The 22,001-nt window shown below is 41.3% G+C and overlaps 1 protein-coding gene and 1 long non-coding RNA gene across 5 annotated transcripts in view; one reads left to right on the forward strand and one right to left on the reverse strand.

Moving 5' to 3' along the window:
* Positions 1-7,172: 7,172 nt before the first annotated feature.
* On the forward strand, positions 7,173-20,379 carry LOC137211409 (uncharacterized). Its single transcript, XR_010937080.1, has 5 exons — positions 7,173-10,369; positions 11,040-11,091; positions 11,282-11,376; positions 13,208-13,292; positions 18,985-20,379. It is a non-coding gene; the product is annotated as an uncharacterized lncRNA (long non-coding RNA).
* The window catches only part of MPHOSPH8 (M-phase phosphoprotein 8), a 50,107-nt gene continuing 43,049 nt past the window's right edge, over positions 14,944-22,001 (reverse strand). For 3 of the 4 annotated variants that reach the window (XM_067713861.1, XM_067713860.1, XM_067713859.1), the window contains 4 exons: positions 20,427-20,581; positions 18,122-18,249; positions 16,945-17,028; positions 14,944-16,267 (listed from right to left, as the gene is read on the reverse strand). In XM_067713861.1, the coding sequence (XP_067569962.1) occupies positions 16,226-16,267; positions 16,945-17,028; positions 18,122-18,249; positions 20,427-20,581 (409 nt within the window). In that variant the 3' untranslated portion in view covers positions 14,944-16,225. Of the gene's footprint in view, positions 16,268-16,944; positions 17,029-18,121; positions 18,250-20,426; positions 20,582-21,275; positions 21,422-22,001 lie in introns of those variants that run through there. The other variant, XR_010937078.1, reaches the window with a different exon arrangement.

Here is a 22,001-nt window from a genome sequence, read left to right on the forward strand (position 1 = left end):
AAACAAATAGTTCACCAGTGCAAAAATTATAGAGGATGGGGGCTGGTACACCCTTTACACATCTGTAGATGGCTGTTTAGGTCAACCTTGGAACTTTTGGTGGACTGAGTCTCATATTGGAAGCCTTTAAGGCTTTATAGAATACTGCCAATGCATTCATTAATTACAGACAAAAGCATTTTATAGAAATGGGCATTTAATACAAATTACTCATTTTATTCATACTTGGTTAATGGCCAGCATGAAGCAATGTGGAAACCAGGGGTGGATTAACCCCTATTTTTCTTATTCCTCAAGTTTAAAAGTTAACCTAAATAGGCCCTGTTCTGTAGCCTCATTCAAGCCCTTCTTAGAGATCTAGAAATAATCCTTTGCACACCATTGTATTTTAGAAAGCATTAACATCTAATAAAAATCATCTAGCCTTCAAATACTATTGATGGCATAAACTAATTCAATATATTTTTGAATTTTTTGAATAATATGCATCTGGTACACAAACGTGGAAATGAAAGATGGTACACAGTGAACATTTCTTCGTGCTGTCTACGCGTCACCCAGCTTCTCTCTCCAGGGTCAGCTGTGGTTACTAATTTCTTATGTATCTTTCCGGAAGTTTCTGTGCATTCCCAGGCATATTTGTGTACATCCTTAATACATGTGTAAGCACACTGTATACACTTTACCATTTGCCTCACAATATTCTGTTTTGGATATTGTTCTAATTCAGTGAGTATAAGAGAGATCCCTCTCTCTTCTTATACTTACTGGTAGGTCATTGTTAGGTATGTTTACCAGATCTTTTGGGGACAGTGTTTCACTGATACTTCGTTTTTCCCCGTTATATGCTTTATAGCATGTTGTTGGATACATGAGATAGAGCATGTGTGTGAATATGTCTATAGCGTAAAATTTCTACTAGTTGAATCACTTGGTCATTGGGTATGTGTGTTTTTAATGTTTTTTATTTTTAAAATTTATTTAGTTTTGGCTGCGTTGGGTCTTCGTTGCTGTGCGCAGGCTTTCTCTAGTTGCAGCGAGCGGGGGCTGCTCTTCGTTGTGTGTGGGCTTCTCATCGCGGTGGCTCCTCTTGTTGCTGAGCACGGGCTCTAGGCGCGTGGGCTCAGTAGTTGTGGCATGTGGCCTCAGTAGTTGTGGCTCGTGGGCTCTAGAGTGCAGGCTCAGTAGTTGTGGCACACGGGCCCAGTTGCTACGCAGCATGTGGGATCTTCCCGGACCAGGGCTCGAACCCGTGTCCCCTGCATTGGCAGGCGGATTCTTATCCACTGCGCCACCAGGGAAGTCCCTTTAATGTTTTTTAGATGCTGTGCTGCCTGTCCTTACTGTGGACAGTGAGAACTTAACGTTATTCCCGCTGGTCCCCAGCCAAGGGCATAAAGTCAGTAAAGGTCAGATGTGGATAAGAACTGATGGCATCATTGCAGGTAGTAGTAAAAGTTTAGGAAGAGAAATTACACGAGTGAACTGGGGAGAGCCTTGAAGAAGTCTAAAGTTGGCTAATGAGAATTGCAAGAATTCTTGTGTTTTAAATATTAGGTTACATAAGTAGATGCCTGTTTCATTAAATAAACTGTGATAATGTCCTGGGGAGAGTTCTCTGTATGTTAGAGTTTTAGATGACGTGGTGAATATTAACAGTTTCCCTTACTAGAGGTACCGCGTGAGTTTAATAATGGCTCAGTGTGTTCTTTGTGATAGAGGAGGGTGTTTGACTCAAATTCAGAAATCTTCATTTTAAAAAAATTCTACAGTTCTTCAGCGATGGGAATGAATATTGTTAACATTGGTGTGCCTGACTTGAAGTTCCTTTCTTAAATATCAAGAATAGGAAGAATCGAAAAGTCTTTCTTTTAGAAGAATCCTTCCCCTCCCCTTTGCTGTTCATATTAAAATTTCACTTTGAATTTTAAATCTTATATTACTTGGAAATACTGGAGGGGGAGATACTTCATTTACACACCTAAAAGGTGGAGTCTCTAAGCTGTATTTTAAGTTAGCTTTACCTAGAATTAATAAAATATTAAAAAACACTTGTGTTCATTCCCAAAGAATTATGGTTTGTTATTCAGTGAATTATTATATAAATTTGAACACTTCATAGCAAAATGAAATGATTTTTTTAATTAAAAAGTTTCTGTCTCTTAAGATAGTAGTAATTATGTGTACTTTGTACACCCAAGGACTGAATGAGTACAGTTTGCTATTTGAAAAATTGGAATCGCCTTAGTCACAGGTCACTTTTTCCAGTATCCATTGTCATTGTGAAGTGTTCTCTCTCCAAGGTGTGACCAGAGAGGAAAGGTGGTTTTGTTTCCTCATGTGTCGTGGGTGTTAGAGCAGGCGAGCAGTGTTCTCCAGCACGTGGTGTGGCTGGGCCAGGGCCGTAGACACAGCCGGGAGTGCACATCACTGGGCTGGGGAGACATATTTGTCCATTTTAGCTCGGACGGTCGGGGAGGCCTCCCCGGGCAGGAGGTGGCTTCTGAGCTGATGTGAGTGACAGGAGGAGGAGACTTGGAAAGTTGGACTTGAAGGCGAGCCCAGTTCAAGCTGAGGGCGTACCATTTAGCAAGGAAGGGATTGTGGCTGGGAATGGAGTGAACCAGCCCAAGGATGTTCTCAGCCCTCTTTTTTTCCCATTTTTGTCTGATTGAGACCGCCAAGCCTCCCATTCAGTGAAACTTCAGCACCACAAATAGCTGTTTATATACTGTATTTGTGCTTTACACACAAAAAAAAGAGTTAAGATTTTTGCCATCTAACTCATTTGCTCCCTCTTGGGGCCGTTCTGGCCCATTGAGAACACAAGACTAGAGCAGCATGTGCCAAGGCCACAAGGCTCACGTGATGAAAGGAGAAGCTGTAGGAAAGGCTTGGGCTGGGCAGTGACGCGACCCCGGGGACTTGACTGAAGGAGACCCCAGGGGGCGGGCAGACCTTTCAGACCAGTCCAGAGGGGTGGACGGTAGCTGGGCTTGGTCCACCAAGGCTATTAATGACCGGGATACGGAAGAGGAGGGAGAGTAGATGGGCACCGCATTGATGGTCATAAATAAAAGGTGTCTGTTTAATGCTCAGGGCAGCTCGGGGCAGGTGCCCCCTGAGACACACAGGGAGGTTACCTATGGGCCCCACTGAACTAGCCAGGAAACGGAAGGAGAAACTTGAGTCTGATTTTCAACCTAGATACCATTTAAGTTTCCTATTTTTCAGTCATTTGGATATAGCTAGATGATCACACGCACACAAATTTACAGTGGTCAAAACTCGAGTTATTTCATCTCACTTTCTCCCTCCCTCCCTCCCTCCCTCCCTCCCTCCCTCCTTCCTTCCTTCCTTCCTTCCTTCCTTCCTTCCTTCCTTCCTTCCTTTCTATATTTGGCTGCGTTGGGTCTTTGTTGCTGCGCGCAGGCTCTTCTGTATTTTGTGCCTTTGATTCCAGACTGATTTCTGGGGAGTCTGTTGAAACGCCTGCCTACTCTTTTTTGCTTTACTGCAGTAGGAGTGCTCATGCATTAGTAACGTGAACAGTTTCAGTTGAATTCCATTTTTTTCTGTTAGAATTCAGTGATTCTGAACCACCGTATTGAGGGATGCTGCTGTGAATTCCCTAAGGCGTGGGGGCTCTCATTGCACGTGCTCGCTGCATTTTGTTGAATCTGTGAACAGGCAGCTTTTCCAGGCTCACACTGGAGTTAAGTCAAAGTGAGATTTTTTAATATCACACAGTTTTTTGTCAAAGCTGAGTGTTCTCGTAAGCTTTCGTGGTGACTGAAAGCGGGAAGTAGCATATATGGTCTAAAAAAGGGAGTCGAGGGGGCTCTGAGGCACCCACACCACTTGGGAGGTCCTGTCTGTCTTTGAGGAGGGGGCTCGGGGTCCCTGGCCGAGCAGTGGGACAGGGGGCAGCCTCTGAGCTTTGCTGAGGCGGGTGTGTTGCATGTTTAAATGATGTACAGTCACAAAAAGTTAAGTGAGATTTATGACTGTATTTTATGGGGGTTTTGTGCCTGGTTTGCACAGTCTTAGTAATTTCTCAAACTCTGGTAATCAGTAACCAGGACATTCTGTGCATTTTAAATATATGACAAGATTTTGTTTTAAACTCTCCCTTCCGTTTTTAGACTTTTCAGTCCCTTTTTTTAGATGAAATGTTGGCATCTTGTGTTCAGAACAAAGCATTAAAATGTTTAACCACCTCAGTGTATTTTCATGTAAATACCATTCAGGACACACTAACTCAGAAGCGGTTCCTAGCAAGGAGGGCTTGGTAGAAGGTGCCCAGGGCAAAAGAGCACCTGGCCTCCCCACTGACATAGCGCAGCAGCTGTTTTCCACCCTGTATTTAAGTACATCTGAATAGATGATCAGCTCACAACAATTCACATTAAACTTGTTTGGTGTTTGAGTAGTTTCTCCCCAGTACAACATTGTGATGTTATTTACTGCATATGAACGCATAATGGATTCTGCCAGTAATGTTTTTCCTAGTTTGTTGATTTACATGGTATCTTCAAAGTAAGTAACAGTAGATGCTGTTTTTAAGTGGTTTTAAGTATATGTTGGAAAAAAAACTTACTATCAAAAATCTGATAATTATCACATTATCATTTGGTAGTTCATTCTAGTTCCTTTTCATTATATATGAACATGGTTAATTCGTGAAATAACTACTGTGGGATTCTTCGATGTGGCAATAATTTACTTGGAATATTGAACTTTTACAGAAAACCGTGGACGCTGAACATGTAAGTTCATAATGATCATGTCATCTTGAACTAAAAATGCAGTTTTTGTTGATGTAGTTGAACTTGTTTTTAAAACTTAACCTCATTATGCGACCACAGAGGCAGGTTTTCTTTGAGAAAACCTTTTGGGTTTTGGGCACTTGAGAAATCTTAGGTGATCGCAAGATGTTAACGCTGCTGGGTTTTTTCCTTTTGAACAGTTTTACTTTCTGTTTGTTTGTTTGTTTGTTTAACTAGAAATGCCTTCGTAGGAATTTGGGGACAAAATTCAGTTTGAAAATTTTCAGTGGTATCTTTCACTTCCAAGGCCTTTTTTCTCTCATCACAGTTGCCTTGCAGATATGGCAAATAGATACAGGTCCGGGCCTTTGAAACTGAGTTAATGTTAACTTTTCTTAGAGGCACTAATTATGTTTCATAAAATTATCAATTTGTACTTTATTAGATTTTATATGAGTCTTTGCTGAACTTTATGTTGATAACTACAGTAAATGTTATGTATGACCTTTGAGGAAAAAGATGGCATGTAGTATCAGTAAATTATTCTCCTGAAAATTTTAGTTGCCCTCAATAAAGCTGAATTTATTTTATTTTTTTTGGCTGCACCGTGCAGCATGTGGGATCTTATTTCCCTGACCAGGGATTGAACCCGTGCCCCCATGCAGTGGAAGCACAGAGTCTTAACCATTGGACCAACAGTGAAATCCCAAAGCTGAAGAAACTTTAAAAATAAATGTGCCTTGTGCCTAAAACAGAAAAAGTTTCACTCTTTGATTTGTTTCTTCAGTATTTTCCAGATTTCAGTGTTACGTAATATTTATCAGTGATAGATGATTCTTACCTCTTTACTTGAACATGACCTTATCTTACATACTTATTTCTTTTTTTAAAAAAATTAATTTATTTTTGGCTGCCTTGGGTCTTCATTGCTGTGCAGGCTTTCTCTAGTTGCGGCGAGCGGTGGCTACTCTTTGTTGTGGTGCGCGGGCTTCTCATTGCGGTGGCTTCTCTTGTTGCCGAGCACGGGCTCTAGGCTCGCGGGCTTCAGTAGTTGTGGCGCATGGGCTTAGTTGCTCTGCGGCATGTGGGATCTTCCTGGACCAGGGCTCGAACCTGTGTCCCCTGCATTGGCAGGCAGATTCTTAACCACTGCTCCACCAGGGAAACCCTATGTACTTATTTCTTAATTTTGAGTTGCTACGTGAACTTTAAAATAAATTCTTTTCTGATTCTTTAATTTAAAAATACTTAAAATTTTGCTTTTTAAAAATTTGGACTTGCCTGTTATGCAAAATTTGTGAGTTTTGTTTGGCAAAACAAACTGACAGCCTCAGTTTTCATAAACTTTGGAACTTGTGTGCTCTTTTCCAGTCCATCCATTCTGTGTCAGAGGCAACAATTTGTCTGTTTTGATCATATGTTAGTTTTCATTTCTGAACTTCATACTAATGGAATCTTACAAGGTATACACTTTTGCCTCTGGCCTTTTTCACTGGACATAGTGTTTTTGAGATTCACATATGTTGTTGCATGTGTCTTATTACCACTGAGTGAATATGCCACACTCTGTTGAGTCTCCTGTTGATATATTCTTGGAGCAGTTTCCAGTTTGGGGTTATTAAGAATAAATCTGCTATGAACATTCTTCTACAAATCACACTTCTCATTTTTCATGGGGAAAATATCTAGGAGTGGAGTTGCTGAGTGTAGGGTATGTGTTTGTTTCTTAGAAACAGCCAAGCAGTTTTCCATAGTCAGCGCGGCCTCGTACCCCTCGAGCAGAGATGGATCCTTGCCAGCGTCAGTGTTGTCAGTCATGTCAGTCTTCGCCATTATTGTGTGTGGAGGCATATCACTGTGGTTTAATTTACACTTCTCTGTACCTTCTGATGTCGAACACCTTTTCATATACTTTTGGCCATTCAGAGACCTTTTCTTGTGAAGTACATTTGCCCTTCTCTTACTCACCATGCTCTTAATTGCTGTTTATAACTAGGTTGTGTGGTTTCATTACCGGCTGATGTAAGACTCACCGATCTATGTATAACCTATGATATTTTTTTAAAAAGATTAGGTAGCTTTATTAGAATTCTGAAAAGCCAGATGATATTGGGAATCCAAAACTGAATGTTCATATTATGGATTTTTGTATAATACCAGCTGAAAGATGGAAGTTATTTATTACATAATTGAACTTGTGATATCTGGCAACTTGTGATAACTTGGGTGGAAAATCCATGGATTTGATAGAAAATCAAAGCCTTAGTTTGTTATTTTTATTGCAGATTTTCAACCCAAAAGAGTCATGTGAAAATTAAACATGTTGAGAAAATTTGTCAGCCTTCTAATTAATTAAGTCGATTGGAAGTATGTTATTTATTTATTTATTTATTTATTTATTTATTTATTTATTTATTTATTTATTTATTTATGGCTTGGGTCTTTGTTGCTGTGCGCGGCTTTCTCAAGTTGGGGCGAGCCGGGGCTACTCTTTGTTGTGGTGCGCAGGCTTCTCATTGCGGTGGCTTCTCTTGTTGTGGAGCATGGGCTCTAGGCACGCGGGCTTCAGTAGCTGTGGCTCGTGGGCTCCAGAGCTCAGGTTCAGTAGTTGTGGCGCACATGGGCTTAGTTGCTCCGTGGCATGTGGGATCTTCCTGGACCAGGGCTTGAACCTGTGCCTCCTGCATTGGCAGGCGGATTCTTAACCACTGCGCCACCAGGGAAGCTCCGATATTTTCTTATTTGTTCATCAGTTTAAGTTGTATTACATTGTATTACATCAAAAAGCAGGAAGAACTTGTAGTTGTATTAGCATGGGTTTTACAGGTTTACAGCTTTCATGGGTATTTTTTCAAGTTTCCTTGGGAAATGATGACTTGAATTTTTGATGTATTGTTCTCTTAGTCACAAACTATCTCTCTATATTCTTTGTTGCTTAAAGAGAATGTTAGGTAACAGAAAAGTAAACTTATTCCAGTGCAAAGTATACCGCATATTCTGGCTGTTGTGAATTGCCTGTAGTAATAGCATTTGGTTTATTTATTACTTTAGCAGCCGCTATTGTGGTCTGTGTCTTTGCCATCAAGGCAGAGGGTCACATTCAGTTGTGAACACTGCTGTGTGTTGAAAGATCTCGGATGGTGACTTTGATCATGTGGACGTCCCCTCCCCCATACCTACAAATTTCAGAACTTGTTTCTCAGAAGGAGGCCCTGCTGCAGAACAAGCTAATAAAGAATGTGGTTCCTTTATGGTTCGATATCACGGGAGTCTGCTCCAGAGGAGATCATTACCTTTTAGGCTGATTTCTGGCAAGGTATTTTTCAATTTGAGTCATTATTAAAATCCTGTTTCTTGGGTTTTTACAATTCATGTGTTGTAATTGGAAGAGCTTTTGTAGAGTATTCCTCAGCCTCCATACTTGTTGAATTATGTAGTATTTATCTTTCATAGTTATTTCTTAGAGTGTACTTCTGTTATTTATATATAATTTATATTACATGATACAGACTATGTAGTTTGTTAATGATTGACTTGTGTACTCAGTGGAAAATGAGATATTAGGTACATTGGTACATAGTTGACCATTAAGAATGTGCCTTCTGTAGTTTTAATGTTTTATTCTTTCAGAAAAGTCATCAGAAAAGTGCCTGTGGTATTGGCCGTTCACGTTTCTGACTATATGAAAAAAGTCTTAGGGTGTGGTTGGAGGAGCCTTTTCTTTTTTCATTTTTACCAACTAGTTCAGATGTGTTGGCATGAGAGGGTAAAGTCAAACATGAACTCAGTTCTTACTCAGTTTTATCCTAAAATTAATTTAAAGCAGACTACTTTTGCCACATAGATTTGTTACAGTTATGGCTTAAGAGTTCAGCTGAAGTCCTTTTCTTAAGGAAATTCCTGGCAGTCCATTGGCTAGGACTTGGCACTTTCACTGTCGGGCCTGGGTTCGATCCCTGATCGGGGAACTAAGGTCCTGCAAGCTGTGTGGCACAGCCAAAAAAAAAAAAAAGAAAACCTTTTCTTTAAATGCAGTTGTTGGTTGATTTTCATATTTGGGTGTTCTTGAGGATCAGAAAATAGGAAAGTGCATCAACTTTCTAGGCCTTCCCAGGTTCTTAACTCCATATTACGAGCATCACCGAATGGGTGTGTTATCAGCACATCCGTAACTGTCTTATTAGAGTTGGTTACAACCCAGTGCACAATAAACCTGGCCACTTAGTTATAGTACCACCTCTTTAAACAGAACTCTAGTGGTTGTTTTTTACTATTAAAGGATTAAGATAAGCTACCCTTTTAAAGACTCTTGGCAACTAGAAGTTCCTCAGTTCTGGAGATTACCTTTCTAGATTTCAGCGTAGTTAGTGCTTTGTAAAACTTTCAGGTTCACAATTTTGAAAAGTTGAGAAGACCATTAAAATTTTTAGTAGACCTGGTGTCATTGTGTCTTTAAGAATTAAGTAATCCAGTTGTCCAGTTTGATTTATGGTTCCATTTATTCTTCTTGTCCATCCTTAACTTTACCAAAGGCAAAGTATATATAAGTGATACAGTTATAAAACCAGTGTAAGAATGCTAGTTGCAGATGGAAATAATATGCGAGATAATTTTTGTTCATTTATGGCATGCTTTGCTTGAAAAAATATTTAAGGTTTTTAAAGTGGGACCATGGATCCTATTGGATCATTGTGGCGTATTAGTGGAATCTATGAGTCTGATTAATTCACATGCAGAATTTTGTGTACATAATTTTTGCGCGTACTTTTTGGCGGGGGTGGGTCATACTTCATCCAATTCTCAGGTGAATTTGAGACCCAAATGAGTTTTGAAAACTGCCAATTTAGGATAATTATTTCCAGTATCTTTGGGTCATGTACCCTCACTTTAAAAATATTGAGCCCAAAGCTGGGTATTTATTTCTCAGTTGTAATTGTGTATTACTGCGCTGATATTTCAGGTATGTTACAAAACACATTTCATAGGCATGAGGTAACAATAAACATAAACCTGGACCTCAGCAGAAAATCTGGAGTGCCTGCTGTCTGGGTAGGTAAGCAGGTCATCTTCTAATGGAGCACAGCAGACACGTTTGTGTGCCCTGCCTTGTACAAGCAGAGTAAAATTTTGTACATAGGATAGGAATCAGGATCCTATGTAGGATTTTGGATTATAAGGGTCTTGGGCTGTGGTGTGCTGAGGGACCAGCAGTCCAGACGAGAGGACCTATGGAAAATAAGAGGGAGACTTTCAGCGTCGTGGATTTAACAGTGTTTACTCTGATGCTGAAACAAAATTTAGCTGAATTTTAAGTCAGTTGATGTTCTTAGAGGAAATGAAAGGAAAATCCTTACTGAATGGACATAATCAGATGAGGTAAAGACTAAACGGCATCTTAAGGGAACTTGATTCCTGTCACGGACTGTAGGAAGTGAGTTATCGCTTGTTTTTTAATTGATCGTTGAAACTTGTTTTTAAGAGGCTAAGTCTGATTTTATTGTAATCCTAGGAGAAAAGAAAACATGGATGAAGCTACCTGAAATTTGGTTTCCGGGGTGAACCGAAGTCGAGAGACAGGAAACGCTGGAGTCTCTCTTCAGGTCAGCACCTGTTGTAGCAGCTCCCTCTGTCCTTCTTCCTGGTCCCCGTGTCAGAGTCAGTGGGATAACACTGCATAGCTCATGGCACAGTTAAAACCTCTGCTTCTCTGCCTGTCTTCTTATGCGGCTCCCAGCGTCACTGCCCTTTTCTTTGAGGAAGATTGGAGGGTATTTTTAGCTCCAAATTGCCCTTGTCTTTCCCCACTGGTAGTAATGTGTATATTGATTTGTCTTCTGGCAAAACTGGACTGGGAATAGAAATGATGTGTTAACACAGGTCTTATGTACGAGGGGAAAAAAAAATCCCTCTTGTTTTTCAGTGATTCCAAGCCTAAAATTTTAGTCTTGTGGTCCTTTGGAAAGTGTGTGATCTTAAAATGGTTTAATATCATAAATTCAGATTCAAGCTAGGGACACTAGCTCCATTTCTCCCTTGCTGCTTCCCACCTTTTTAGAGGGTAGCAGTTTTCCTATTATTTTATTGTTTTTTTCCATTATTTCTTAAAGACATAAAATTCTTTAGAATCATTTACGCTATGTGATCTGTATGATAGAACTGTGATGATGGTATGTTGTCACCCTAATAGATGCAAGAAGTATTATTTTAAGTATATTTCTTCCCTACCCCCCCACCCCCTTACATGGTGATTCTAATCTATTCTTGTTACAGCTGTGGTCCTGGGAGCCAGGAGCATCAGCCTTTCCTGAGAGCTGCTCGCAAGGTGAGAATCTCGGTACACGCGGGCTCATCGAATCAGACCGCCCAGTTTAACGTGGTTCCAGGGGATGTGCGTCCACACTGAGTGAGAAGCACTGATAGGTACCATACCTTTGGGAAATGTCATCTTTTCAAAGTATCTGACGACTCATGGGCACAAAAATGTGACAGCTGTTTCTCACGCTATTATCCAGCTCTAGAAAATTAACGTTGGGTCGTGGTTCTCAAAGCTGGTCCCTGGATCCGCATCACTGTCACCTGGAAACTTGTTGAAAATGCAGATTCCCAGGTACATACTTGCTCTACTGAACAATAAAATCTTCAGGGGTGGGTGTTTGTGTGTGTGTGGGGGTGGGATCCAACAGTTTATTTTATTTATTAAATTTTGGCCGTGCTGCACAGCTTATGGGATCTCAGTTCCCCGACCAGGGCTTGAACCCAGGCCACGGCAGTGAAGGCGCTGAGTCCTCACCACTGGGCCGCCAAGGAACTCCGCCCCCTCCACCCCCCTTTTACTTTATCATGCTTTGTTTTCAAAATCTCTCCAGGTAATTCTGGTTTTTATGGATGAAATTATAATTGCCCTTTGAAATAGTTTTACAGAGAATCACTTTATATTCTTTGGACATTTTGTTGGTATTAAATTTTCCAAGTGTTTTGTTAAGTAGGTTCCTTACTTAAATAAAATTTGAAGAAATAATCTCAAAATATACGAATAAGGAAAAAAACCCCTAATGTACATAGGTGAATTGTGCTGTGATAGTGAAGCTGTGGTTTCATGTGGCCATCTTTTGGTTAACAGTATTCCGGGGGTTTTTTTGTTGTTTTGTTTTGGTTTTTTTTAGTTAAATAAGTGCTTTTCATTCCAGGTCTCATTTTCTGGTCAGTGAAAAGAAACTGTTCATTCCAGGAAGAGATTAACTTTACGAAAGTTAAATAAAATGCCAAATATATATTTAATTCTAGTAGAAGGAAGTAACTTGACAGTTTTCCCTTTTAGAAATCTTATTTAAAATGTTGGTTCTCATACTTTGAAGGTGCAGGAGAATCTCTTGGATCAGAACACAGACTGCTGGGCCCCCAGTCTGTGGTTTAAAAGCCCAGGAATTTTCATTTCTTAACAATGTGGTGCTGCTCTGGGTTGAGGCACAATGAAATACTAGTTGTAGAAGGTTTTATAGGCCGAATATACAAATTCAGGTCTTGAATATTTTTTAGGTTTCCTGATCAGTAATTCTAGCCCAGTAAATTATTTTCTTTATAACTGAAACCTCTTTGTTCTTCCTTTACAAAAATATGCAATATTACTTCCTGTTTTCTAACAATTAGTTTTTTCTTTTCAGGTCATTTTGTGGGAGAAAAAAATTTTTTTTAAATTATTTTTGGCTGCGTCGGGTCTTCATTGCTGCATGCGGGCTTTCTCTAGTTGCGGCGAGCGGGGGCTTCTCTTCGTTGCCGTGTGCGGGCTTCTCATTGCGGTGGCTTCTCGTTGCAGAGCACAGGCTCTAGACGCGTGGGCTTCAGTAGTTGTGGTGCACAGGCTCCGTAGTTGTGGCTCGCGGGCTCTAGAGCGCAGGCTCAGTAGTTGGGGCGCACAGGCTTATTTGCTCCGCGGCATGTGGGATCTTCCCGGACCAGGGCTCGAATCCGTGTCCCCTGCATTGGCAGGTGGATTCTTAACCTCTGCGCCACCAGAGAGGTCCGGGATAAATGATTTTAATGACACAGGAGAAACGAGCCAGAAGAATCTTATTTTTTAATTTATTATTTTATATAACAGTCTATGGATACATGAGCAGTTATGACACTTTGATCCAGGTTGTTTTCCTAAGTTATATACCGTCCCCCTGGCACACTTGCTGGCTAATGCTGGCAAATGTTATGGTCACAGAGCAACCAACACCCCCCCCCCCCCCCCCCCCCCCCCCCCCAGTAAATGGAAACCACTGGAGGGTTTTCTTTTAGGGACATGAGTCAAGGCACAGACTGGGCGGTGGAGCAGCGGAGCTGATCGGGTTAGACTCCACTTGGGGCTGGCTCTCTGGGAGCTCAGATGACTGTTTCCCAATTTTGTTTTAATTTGGTCCTGACTGAATTGTGAACCTCATTCCATTTTCCAGCCCAGTAGCAAGGCTCTTCTGTACCAGGAGGGAGCAGTCAGGCCTGGAAATCCCAGATTTTGTTGGAAAGGAACACCGTCTGCAGGTGAGCAGAGGATGGAGGGAAGTGGTATGGATTCCATCCGTTTTCTTCTGATCCTACTCAGTAAAGCTTTAGGATGTCAAAATAACTTTAGGGGTTTGTACCGTATTATGCTATGAAACATATTAACTGCATGAAATATTAAATTTTTCTAAATTCTTACATATATGTTCTTGTACATATAAATTTATATACATTTTTTTTTGGCTGCGCAGCAGGTAGGATCTTAGTTCCCCAACCAGGGATCAAACCCACACTGCCCGCAGTGCAAGCGCAGCGTCTCGACCACTGGACCACCAGGGAAGTCCCCAATTTTTCTAAATTCTTATTTCATTTTATAAATCACCTTGCGGTACTCTCCTTGTATCTGTGTCCTACTGTTGCCTGGTCTTTGCTGATCATCCTCCTTGCACTTTTATGTTTTTCCCCGTTTTTATGCAAAGACAGACACTGGAGTTTCATGGTTAATGCTTTTTAAAGGTCTTGCTGTCAACGTTCTGGATGCTAAAACCTTGCCAACAGTAGTAAATTACTACTAATGAACTAGTAAATTCTCATAAGGTAACTGAAAGCTCTCAGCGTAACCCTGCAAAGTAGAATTCTAAAAGCAGCACCTGAGCTTCAAACTGCAACCTCCTAACATTCCACTGAATACATTCTACAAATTTAAGAATTTAAGATGGGAATGACTTGAGAAGATAGTGTATGAAGTTGAGTAACTTGTATTCCTGGACTAAATCCAAACTCCTCATCCAACTGTAGTCCAACATTTATTGGCGGGTATTAGGTACTAGGCACTGCTCTTTGGTGCTGGGTATTGTAGGCAAAAGGATGTGTAAGGTGCTTCCTACTGCAGCATACTAATTAGTGGTGACCAGATCTGGGTGGTATGGTTAGTAAGTTAAATTAATTGGATAACCCGACTTCGCATCATGTCCTTACCTCAGTATACACCGGAAAGTAGTGATAGCTGAGGCGTGATGATATTTCAGTGAGTCTGGATCAAAAGAGCCATGCATCCCGCTTGAAGTTACGGCCCCGCCCATGGCCTAGAGGGTGACGGCTCCACTTACGCATTCTGTACTGTGTGCCCGGTATAACTACACGAGCCACAAGGAGATGGCTTTGCTTTCCACAGGTAGTACTAGCATATCTGCAAACCTTTGATAAGGTGCTGCTGGAGAATTGCTTTTTCAGGGCAGTCATTGTTCACACTTATTTTAAATATCAAAGTAGCAGCATTAACTGAAGTATCTGATGCGATTGGCTGCCTTATCAAGTGGAGAAGTCCAAGACCTCATCATCCTGGTCAGAATTTCCCCACCCCAGGGCTATAGAGAAGCAAGTTCAGATGAAAAGACCTGTCATAAACTGCACAGCTCTACAAGGTTTTATTCCTAGTGCTCCTGTAAAGGTGTTACCTAGGCATGCTTTTTAGGTGATGGGAATGTTTTTTAAAAACCCATTTCTCTTCCATGTATTGGACAGGGTGCACCACCGCTGAAATAGATCTCGTGGCTGTGAGGCTAGATGCAGCAGGAGTACAGCATTCAGTATCGTTGAAAAGTCTAATCCCAGCCATTGTTCAGCTAAAGTATACATTTCGTATCCACCTTGTTTTGAAGTCCTGAGACTTCAGAAAGAAACTAGCAAGACCAGCATTGTGGTATTTTATTGAGGAAAGTAGGAAAAGGCAGTTGTGCTCTGAAATATCTCTACAGTGTGTGTGGGTTAGCTCTTAGTATCCACAGACTCAACAAATAACCGGGGAAGAAGAAAAATTTTCCAGCAAGTTCCAAAAAGCAAAACTTGAATTTGCTGCACACCAGGAACTCTTTACATAGAATTTACACTGTGTTTACCACTATTTACATAGCATTTACCTTGTATTAGGTATTGTAAGTTAATCCAGACATGAGTTAAAGTATATGGGGTGATACTCAAGGGGTTAAATGCAAATATGACACAAGGACTCGAGCATCCTCCGATCTTGGTATCTGAGGGGGTCCTGGAACCAGTTCCCCATGGATGATGAGAGATGACGTATGTGACATTCTGAATTTTTTTCATTAAAATTGTAACTCACGCAATTATAAAACTAATCTGGAAATTAACAGTTTTATACATTTCCATAACCCAGACAGCTTGATTCATTAGTCTGCCAAATATTTCTTGAAAGAATATAAGCATTAGACCTGTGGGCAATCACTTTTCTCAGGAGGCAGAGTGTGGCAAAGCCTGGCTGGCCTTCCCAGTGTTCAAAATAAGTAACAAGATCTGGCTGTTCAAAATGACTTGATGGATTCCAAAACAAAGATTAAAGTCCACATGTAATATCCCCTTTTATGCTCATAATGTCTGGTTTCTGGGGTTTTTTTTTTTTTTTTTTGCTATATCTCAGATTGATTTACTATCTTTTCAAACAATAAAGGGTAACCTGCAGATATATAAAGTTGTCACCTACTCGGGATCTGTGTCAATAGCACGTTGGAAAGATCAGACCTCCCTCAAACCCGCCTACCACCTTAGATTAGTCCTACTTCAAGGGATGCAAACTCACACATTAACTTAGTCCTAACATTCCCACTGGATTTTTTTTTTTTTAAACACAAAAATTCATTAGGGCTAGTAAAAAATTTCAAGTTAAAAAAAAGTTTTAATTTTCTTAAATAATCCTCATATGAACCATTCCACACTGTGGAAAAACATACAGTCTGGACACAATATCTAGATTTCAGAGCACTGGCACAAATACTTACATCTGTGTTTTATATGTTAGATGCACCATGCCCCATCTCTCAGACTGACAGGCCTTAAATGCAAGAGGCTTACAGAAGAAACTTTTAATTTGGAAGTGTGAGCTGTGCCAGAATTCCATACTGCTTTGAAGAGTGTTTAGAAATAGGTCTGAGAATAACTCTCTCCCAATTCTTTGGTCATTGCAGCTGTACTCTGTACGCACCTATTAGCAACTTAACCTGTTGAAAGAAAAAAAAGCATATATTTCAAGAGTTGCCCTTTGTTAGAAGAGGGGAAAAATAGCACACACGGGCAAGACTTGTTTCCCTTCTTTGGCAATACTGTCAAATTGGTTATCAGTGTGGGTTGTTTGTTAGACTACCATTATTTTAATTAAAAAGTCCAATTGAGGGATTTCCCTGGTGGTGCAGTGGTTAAGAATCCACCTGCCAATGCAGGGGACATGGGTTCGAGCCCTGGGCCGGGAAGATCCCACATGCCGCGGAGCAACTAAGCCCGTGTGCCACAACTGCTGAGCCCACGTGCCACAACTACTGAAGCCTGCGCGCCAACTCTCGCCATAACTATAGAAAGCCTGCGCGCAGCAACGAAGACCCAACACAGCCAAAAATAAATAAATTTTAAAAAGTCCAATTGGGTTTTTAGGTTACTACGTTAATTGTACTGTCACACAGATTGTTCCGGTCCAGCTAGTGATCATACATCTGGCAATTAAATATCAAAAGCACAGAACATCACCAGACTGCTGCACACCATGGATATCAAAGAGGGTTGAAATCATTGCAGACCCAGGCAGGCACACCAGGAACAGCATGACATTCCTGAAAACCTTCTCTAATAATGTGACCTGAAGGAACGACCTGAGCAGTGAGAGCAGATGCAAGGAGATTCTTACCTTAGCAGACGGCGCTTCCGTCAACCTTATAAAGAGTTTATTGAGGCCTGCGGCAGGGCTGAACGAGTAAACAAAATGGCTGTCCTGGGGAAGAGACCAAAAGATAGATCAGCATTTCTGCAGACAGACTTCTCCATCTAGACACAGCCAGACTCCAGAAACCTTTAAGACTAGTGGTGTAGAAGAAAATCCAAGTTTGTCTGAATTTCTTTATAAGACAACATGCTGTGATTTCTTTACTTTTCCCTTGCATTAAAGAGATAACATTTATCTGGAAAAACAATATATAGATAAAAAATCTTCAGCATTAGAATGTATCCAGCCATATACAGCATGCATGTTAAAAATCTTCATAACCAATTAAATTCATCCTAAGGAGAGAATTTTATATATGGCAAAGGAAACATACACAACGATTCTTCAAGGGCATTTTTAATGCTAAAGAATTTACATAGCCACTATTAGTTTAGTTATTATATATTTATATTTTAAAACGTTCACAGTGGGGCTTCCCTGGTGGCGCAGTGGTTAAATCCGCCTGCCGATGCAGGGGACATGGCTTCGAGCCCTGGTCCGGGAAGATCCCACATGCTGCGAAGCAGCTAAGCCCGTATGCCACGACTACTGAAGCCCACATGCCTAGAGCCCGTGCTCTGCCAACAAGAGAAGCCACTGCACCGCAACGAAAGGAGTTCCCGCTCGCCACAACTAGAGAAAAGCCCACACACAGCAACGAAGACCCAACGCAGCCAAAAATAAAATTTATAAGACAAAAAGTTCACAATGAATAAAAATCAAAATTATACTGTGATTACCTAAAATTAAACTAGGCATAGATACAACCAGTGTTATTCAGTGTTTATATTTCGGTTTTTGAACCGTGCGCAGGCATGCTTTTCTTTTTGAATTCCCTAAATTTCCTTTAAGTGAACATTTGTAATTATAATGACATTAAAAGGCATAATATTTAGATAGGATGTTTCTTGTACCTAAGAATTTACCTTCAAAATGTTAGTTCCAAGACTTGGTAAACATAATTTAAAGCACAGATACCAATTAAAACAATTTATGATTATGGATTATTGCCATTTCCAGCAACTACAATTAACAGAAGAATTTATGTCATCTGTGCTTTTGATTAGAAGACTGTACTCAGTAATGAACTATAGAAACTTACCAGGAAAACAGGGAGTTGAAATTTATCATTTAAAACGACAGCTTGTACACTACACGGTCCACAGAGGCGAGCAATGACCTCTTTACCCAGAAAGTTTGCGTGGAAAATAAACAGCAGGATGCCGGAGCCTGAATTGGGGAGATACAAATAGAGATTTTAATTCCCCACCCAACAGGGCCACTTTGCAGAGCCTGAGGGAGGAGGCCCATGCGGGTAGGAAGCGGCCCGTACCCCACCCTCGATTGTAAGATTTGAGCAGTCTTCCAGGTGCAAAACCTGCTGGTGTTTATCTAGTGCTTTTCAGACCACAGAACCCTTTTTACTTTTAGTTTGAGTAGCTACTGACAGCTCATCGGCAGGCTTTTTAAATATGCTTTTTCTACACTGAAGTTATTTTTTTTAAGTGGTATTTAAAAGTTCCAGCTGAATGTATAAATGTCAATGGAAGCGAAACCTGCAGACTGTGGTTTCTGAGTGTGGGTTTGAGGAATTTTCCACTGTCTTCCACATACTATTTTGCCTTTTCTGAATTTTCTTACAATGTGAAAAAAATCTTATTTTTTGAAAAAAAAAAGTTTGGGTAAGATTTGAAGCTTTTGAACATGCAAAATATTCTGCAAGATTCATTCTCTGAACAAAAACTTTACTTTTGATAATATAAAACAGATACATGGGTTGTTTTTTAATATGATGTTAAAAACTTGCGAATGAGGAGACTTCATAAAAAGACCCCTAAGAACGACTGGCTTTAAAATTTGTCCTGGTTCCAGGAAAAAAGGGCACACCAGGTCCCTGGCTCTTTTATCTCCTTTCAGGCTATGTGAGGTTTGACATAGGGTTTTGCTCTCCGTTTTATGACGCAGCTTCCCTGCTTAGAGCACCGAGGATGAGAGGAGAAGACAAGGTCCGCGGAGGATAGAGGCTTGTTTTCCCCTCAGCTCCACTGTGAAAACGCAGCTGTGTTCCCGTGACTGTAGAGCAGAACAGGCAGTGGAACCTCGTCAGACAGCCTGTGGGGATGGCCGTCCGCAGTGAAATCCTATTAGAAAACACTTTGACGAAGGTCATGTTTCTATTCCTGCCGACCACGGTGAGTGGTATCCAGCAGAGGAATGGTCGTCCTTCGTCAGCTCTACTCGGACTGAGAAATACTTGATCCATACGGAGAATATGACACAACGGACCCTAATCAAGTGCCTGGTGCTTGTTTCATGGTATCAGTATAATTGTTTCTCTTCATTTCTTAAGAGCCACACACCCCTCAACAGACCAAGGTTAGTGTTTGTCAAACTTGAGTGCTTTCAGGTCACCCAAGATCTCACCAAGGTGCTGGCTGAGAGTCCTGGTCTGGGTGAGGCTCTGAGAGGAGACCACACTCTGAGTCTCGAGGGTCAGGAAAATCTACCAGGATCTCACATCTGAGGACGACAGGGCATCTTTGGAAAAAACCGCTAGTGGATGCATACATTGTGCACGTGCAAAAACAGCCATACGTAACCCAGGACTGTCCAGCTGAACCGAAGCACTGGTGTGGAGGTAGGTGACCGGCCAGTTCACGGACTCAGCTCACCAGCTCATGCCTGGCAGTGCAGACGGTCCACTTGGACTGTCAAGACCACAGTTCGCTATCACTGAGATGTTGTGAATGGCTGGCTTTGATTGGTAGAGCTATATTTTCTTCAACTAAATTTCCATTAACAAATAGGTATTTTTCAAACAGGTGGGTTGTTTTTTTTTAAAATAAAACAAGCCAGAACCCCGTTTCCTACCTTTCCTCCACTCTGTATACGGAGCACCTGTGTCCTGGAGGAGGGGCCATGGCCATGGTCTCTACCTACCAAGTAGCTGTTAAGCAGAAACTAGGAAGCAGAACTGAAGTTCTATCTCTTGCTACTAAACTGTACTATGGGACAAGACGTTTTCATTTTTCTTTGTCTTTTTAAAAGGGCAAGACTATTAGTGATAATAAAATTCAGGGAAAATATTGATTTTGGGCTTATCATCTTGAAAGCTAAATTTTAATAAAAGTCAATTTTAATAAAAACTAGTATAATTACTAAGAGTCAACTTGCATACTTCTAAAACAAGTGCTAACACGCTGCTGTGTGGACCCCTTGGGGTCGCCTGGGATGGTGAGTATCAGCTGCGTTTCTTTTTTTCTGCCAGAGCAGCAGTGCTGTTAACTATTGTACATAATTATTACACATAATGGAATTTGTTAAGGTTTTATTAAAAGAATAAAGAGTTCTGCCTGAAAATCAGTTTATAATGTCACATTTCAAAATGAGAGAAAACACAGGCTTACCTTCTGGTATGTTCTGTGGGATTCTATAATTGAAATCCATTGAAAAGTCTGGGCCCTCACAGAGACGATGACATGCTATTGGGAAAACTGGTTCTAGGAGAGCAAGACGCGCTTCAAAGTAATCCTTTATTGTTTCTTCTGCTACTCTTGAAAGTCTAATAAACAAGTACAGTAAACGCTGTTAACGTTTGTGTAGGGAAGCACCATGAGCTACAACATTATCAGACTGTTGAATACAATGAGGCTTTCCCAGATCAACCTTAAGGGGGCTAAAAAGCAGCCTCTCTCCTGCTTCCCTGCTTTTTTCGTAGCTCTCACACCTGACACGTCACATGCCTGTCTGTCTGGAGGCTCCGAGTGGGCAAGTCTGTGCCCCGCTGCCACCCCTACCCAGTGCCCAGCACACGGACAGAGCTCCATACACACTCCTCGGATGAGTCAATGAATCAGAAATAAGAATTCTGTCGGAAAATAAACCCAAGAACGGCCACACACAGAAAAGTCTTGTTACAGTACTTAGTTTAGAAAGCAGTAAAATACGGTGATTACTGCTAATTCCAAAAGTCTTTTCAGACGACCCTGCTGGGAATGTAACCAACCCACCCCATCCCAGGATGCTCTGCTTCAAGGAGTATACAGTCCCAAGAACCCTTTCGTCACAGATGTAAAACCAAGCCCAGCGTCCCAGGAAGCCCTCAGCCTTGGGCAAACCAGGCAGGTTGGTCACCCTGCTTGCTGGCCGCCAGTCACTGCCACCCGGGTGGGTGAAGGCTGTCTGCGTGGGCAGAGTACCCAGGCACACACTCCCTTTTCGGCCTTTGCCTTTTTTGTCTCCTGTCTGAAATTTACCTTATTTTCTGCTTAGAACATGGGTCCTACATCTGGAAGGGGAATAACCATCTTTCAGGTGTGAAGATCCAAGTCATGTCCTATGTTTGGTGGGTGAGGAGAGGGGAAGAGTGGCTGTTCCTGCCCAAGGCTGCTGACCCAGGACTCTGTTACATGAACAATAAACACGCTACCTGCATTAGCTACTGTTCCTGAAGCTCGTGTTGCCAAAATAAGCAATAAAAAGCTACTAATATGAACTTCCAATAAAATGACTTAGAATTCATTTGAAAAAGCATGAACTTGAATGCGTAAACTGTGGTAGTTTCCAGACAATGTAATTATTATTCAGTACTAAAAGGAAACGAGCTCATCAGGCCATGTAAAGATACGGAGAAAACTTAAATGCCTATCAAAGAAGCCAATCTGAAAAGGGCGAATATGATTCCAACCAAATGACATTCTGGAGAAGACAGGAAAAGTATCAGTGGTTTCCAGGGTTTGGGAGAGAGGAACAGGTGGAACGCAGAGGATGTTTAGGGCAGTGAGACGACGATGTGGAGACACGTCATTATGTTTGTCCAAACCCACAGGATGGACAACACCCAAGGGGAACCAGGGGCTCTGGGTCATGAGCACATGTCACTGTAGGTCCATCAACTGTAATGGACACACCACCTGGAGAGGGTATGCACATGTGGCGGCAGGAGGTATACGGGAAATCTCTACTTTCTACTCAGCTTCGCT

This window comes from Pseudorca crassidens, chromosome 18 (assembly GCF_039906515.1).
Source record: "Pseudorca crassidens isolate mPseCra1 chromosome 18, mPseCra1.hap1, whole genome shotgun sequence".
NCBI classification, from domain to species: domain Eukaryota; kingdom Metazoa; phylum Chordata; class Mammalia; order Artiodactyla; family Delphinidae; genus Pseudorca; species Pseudorca crassidens.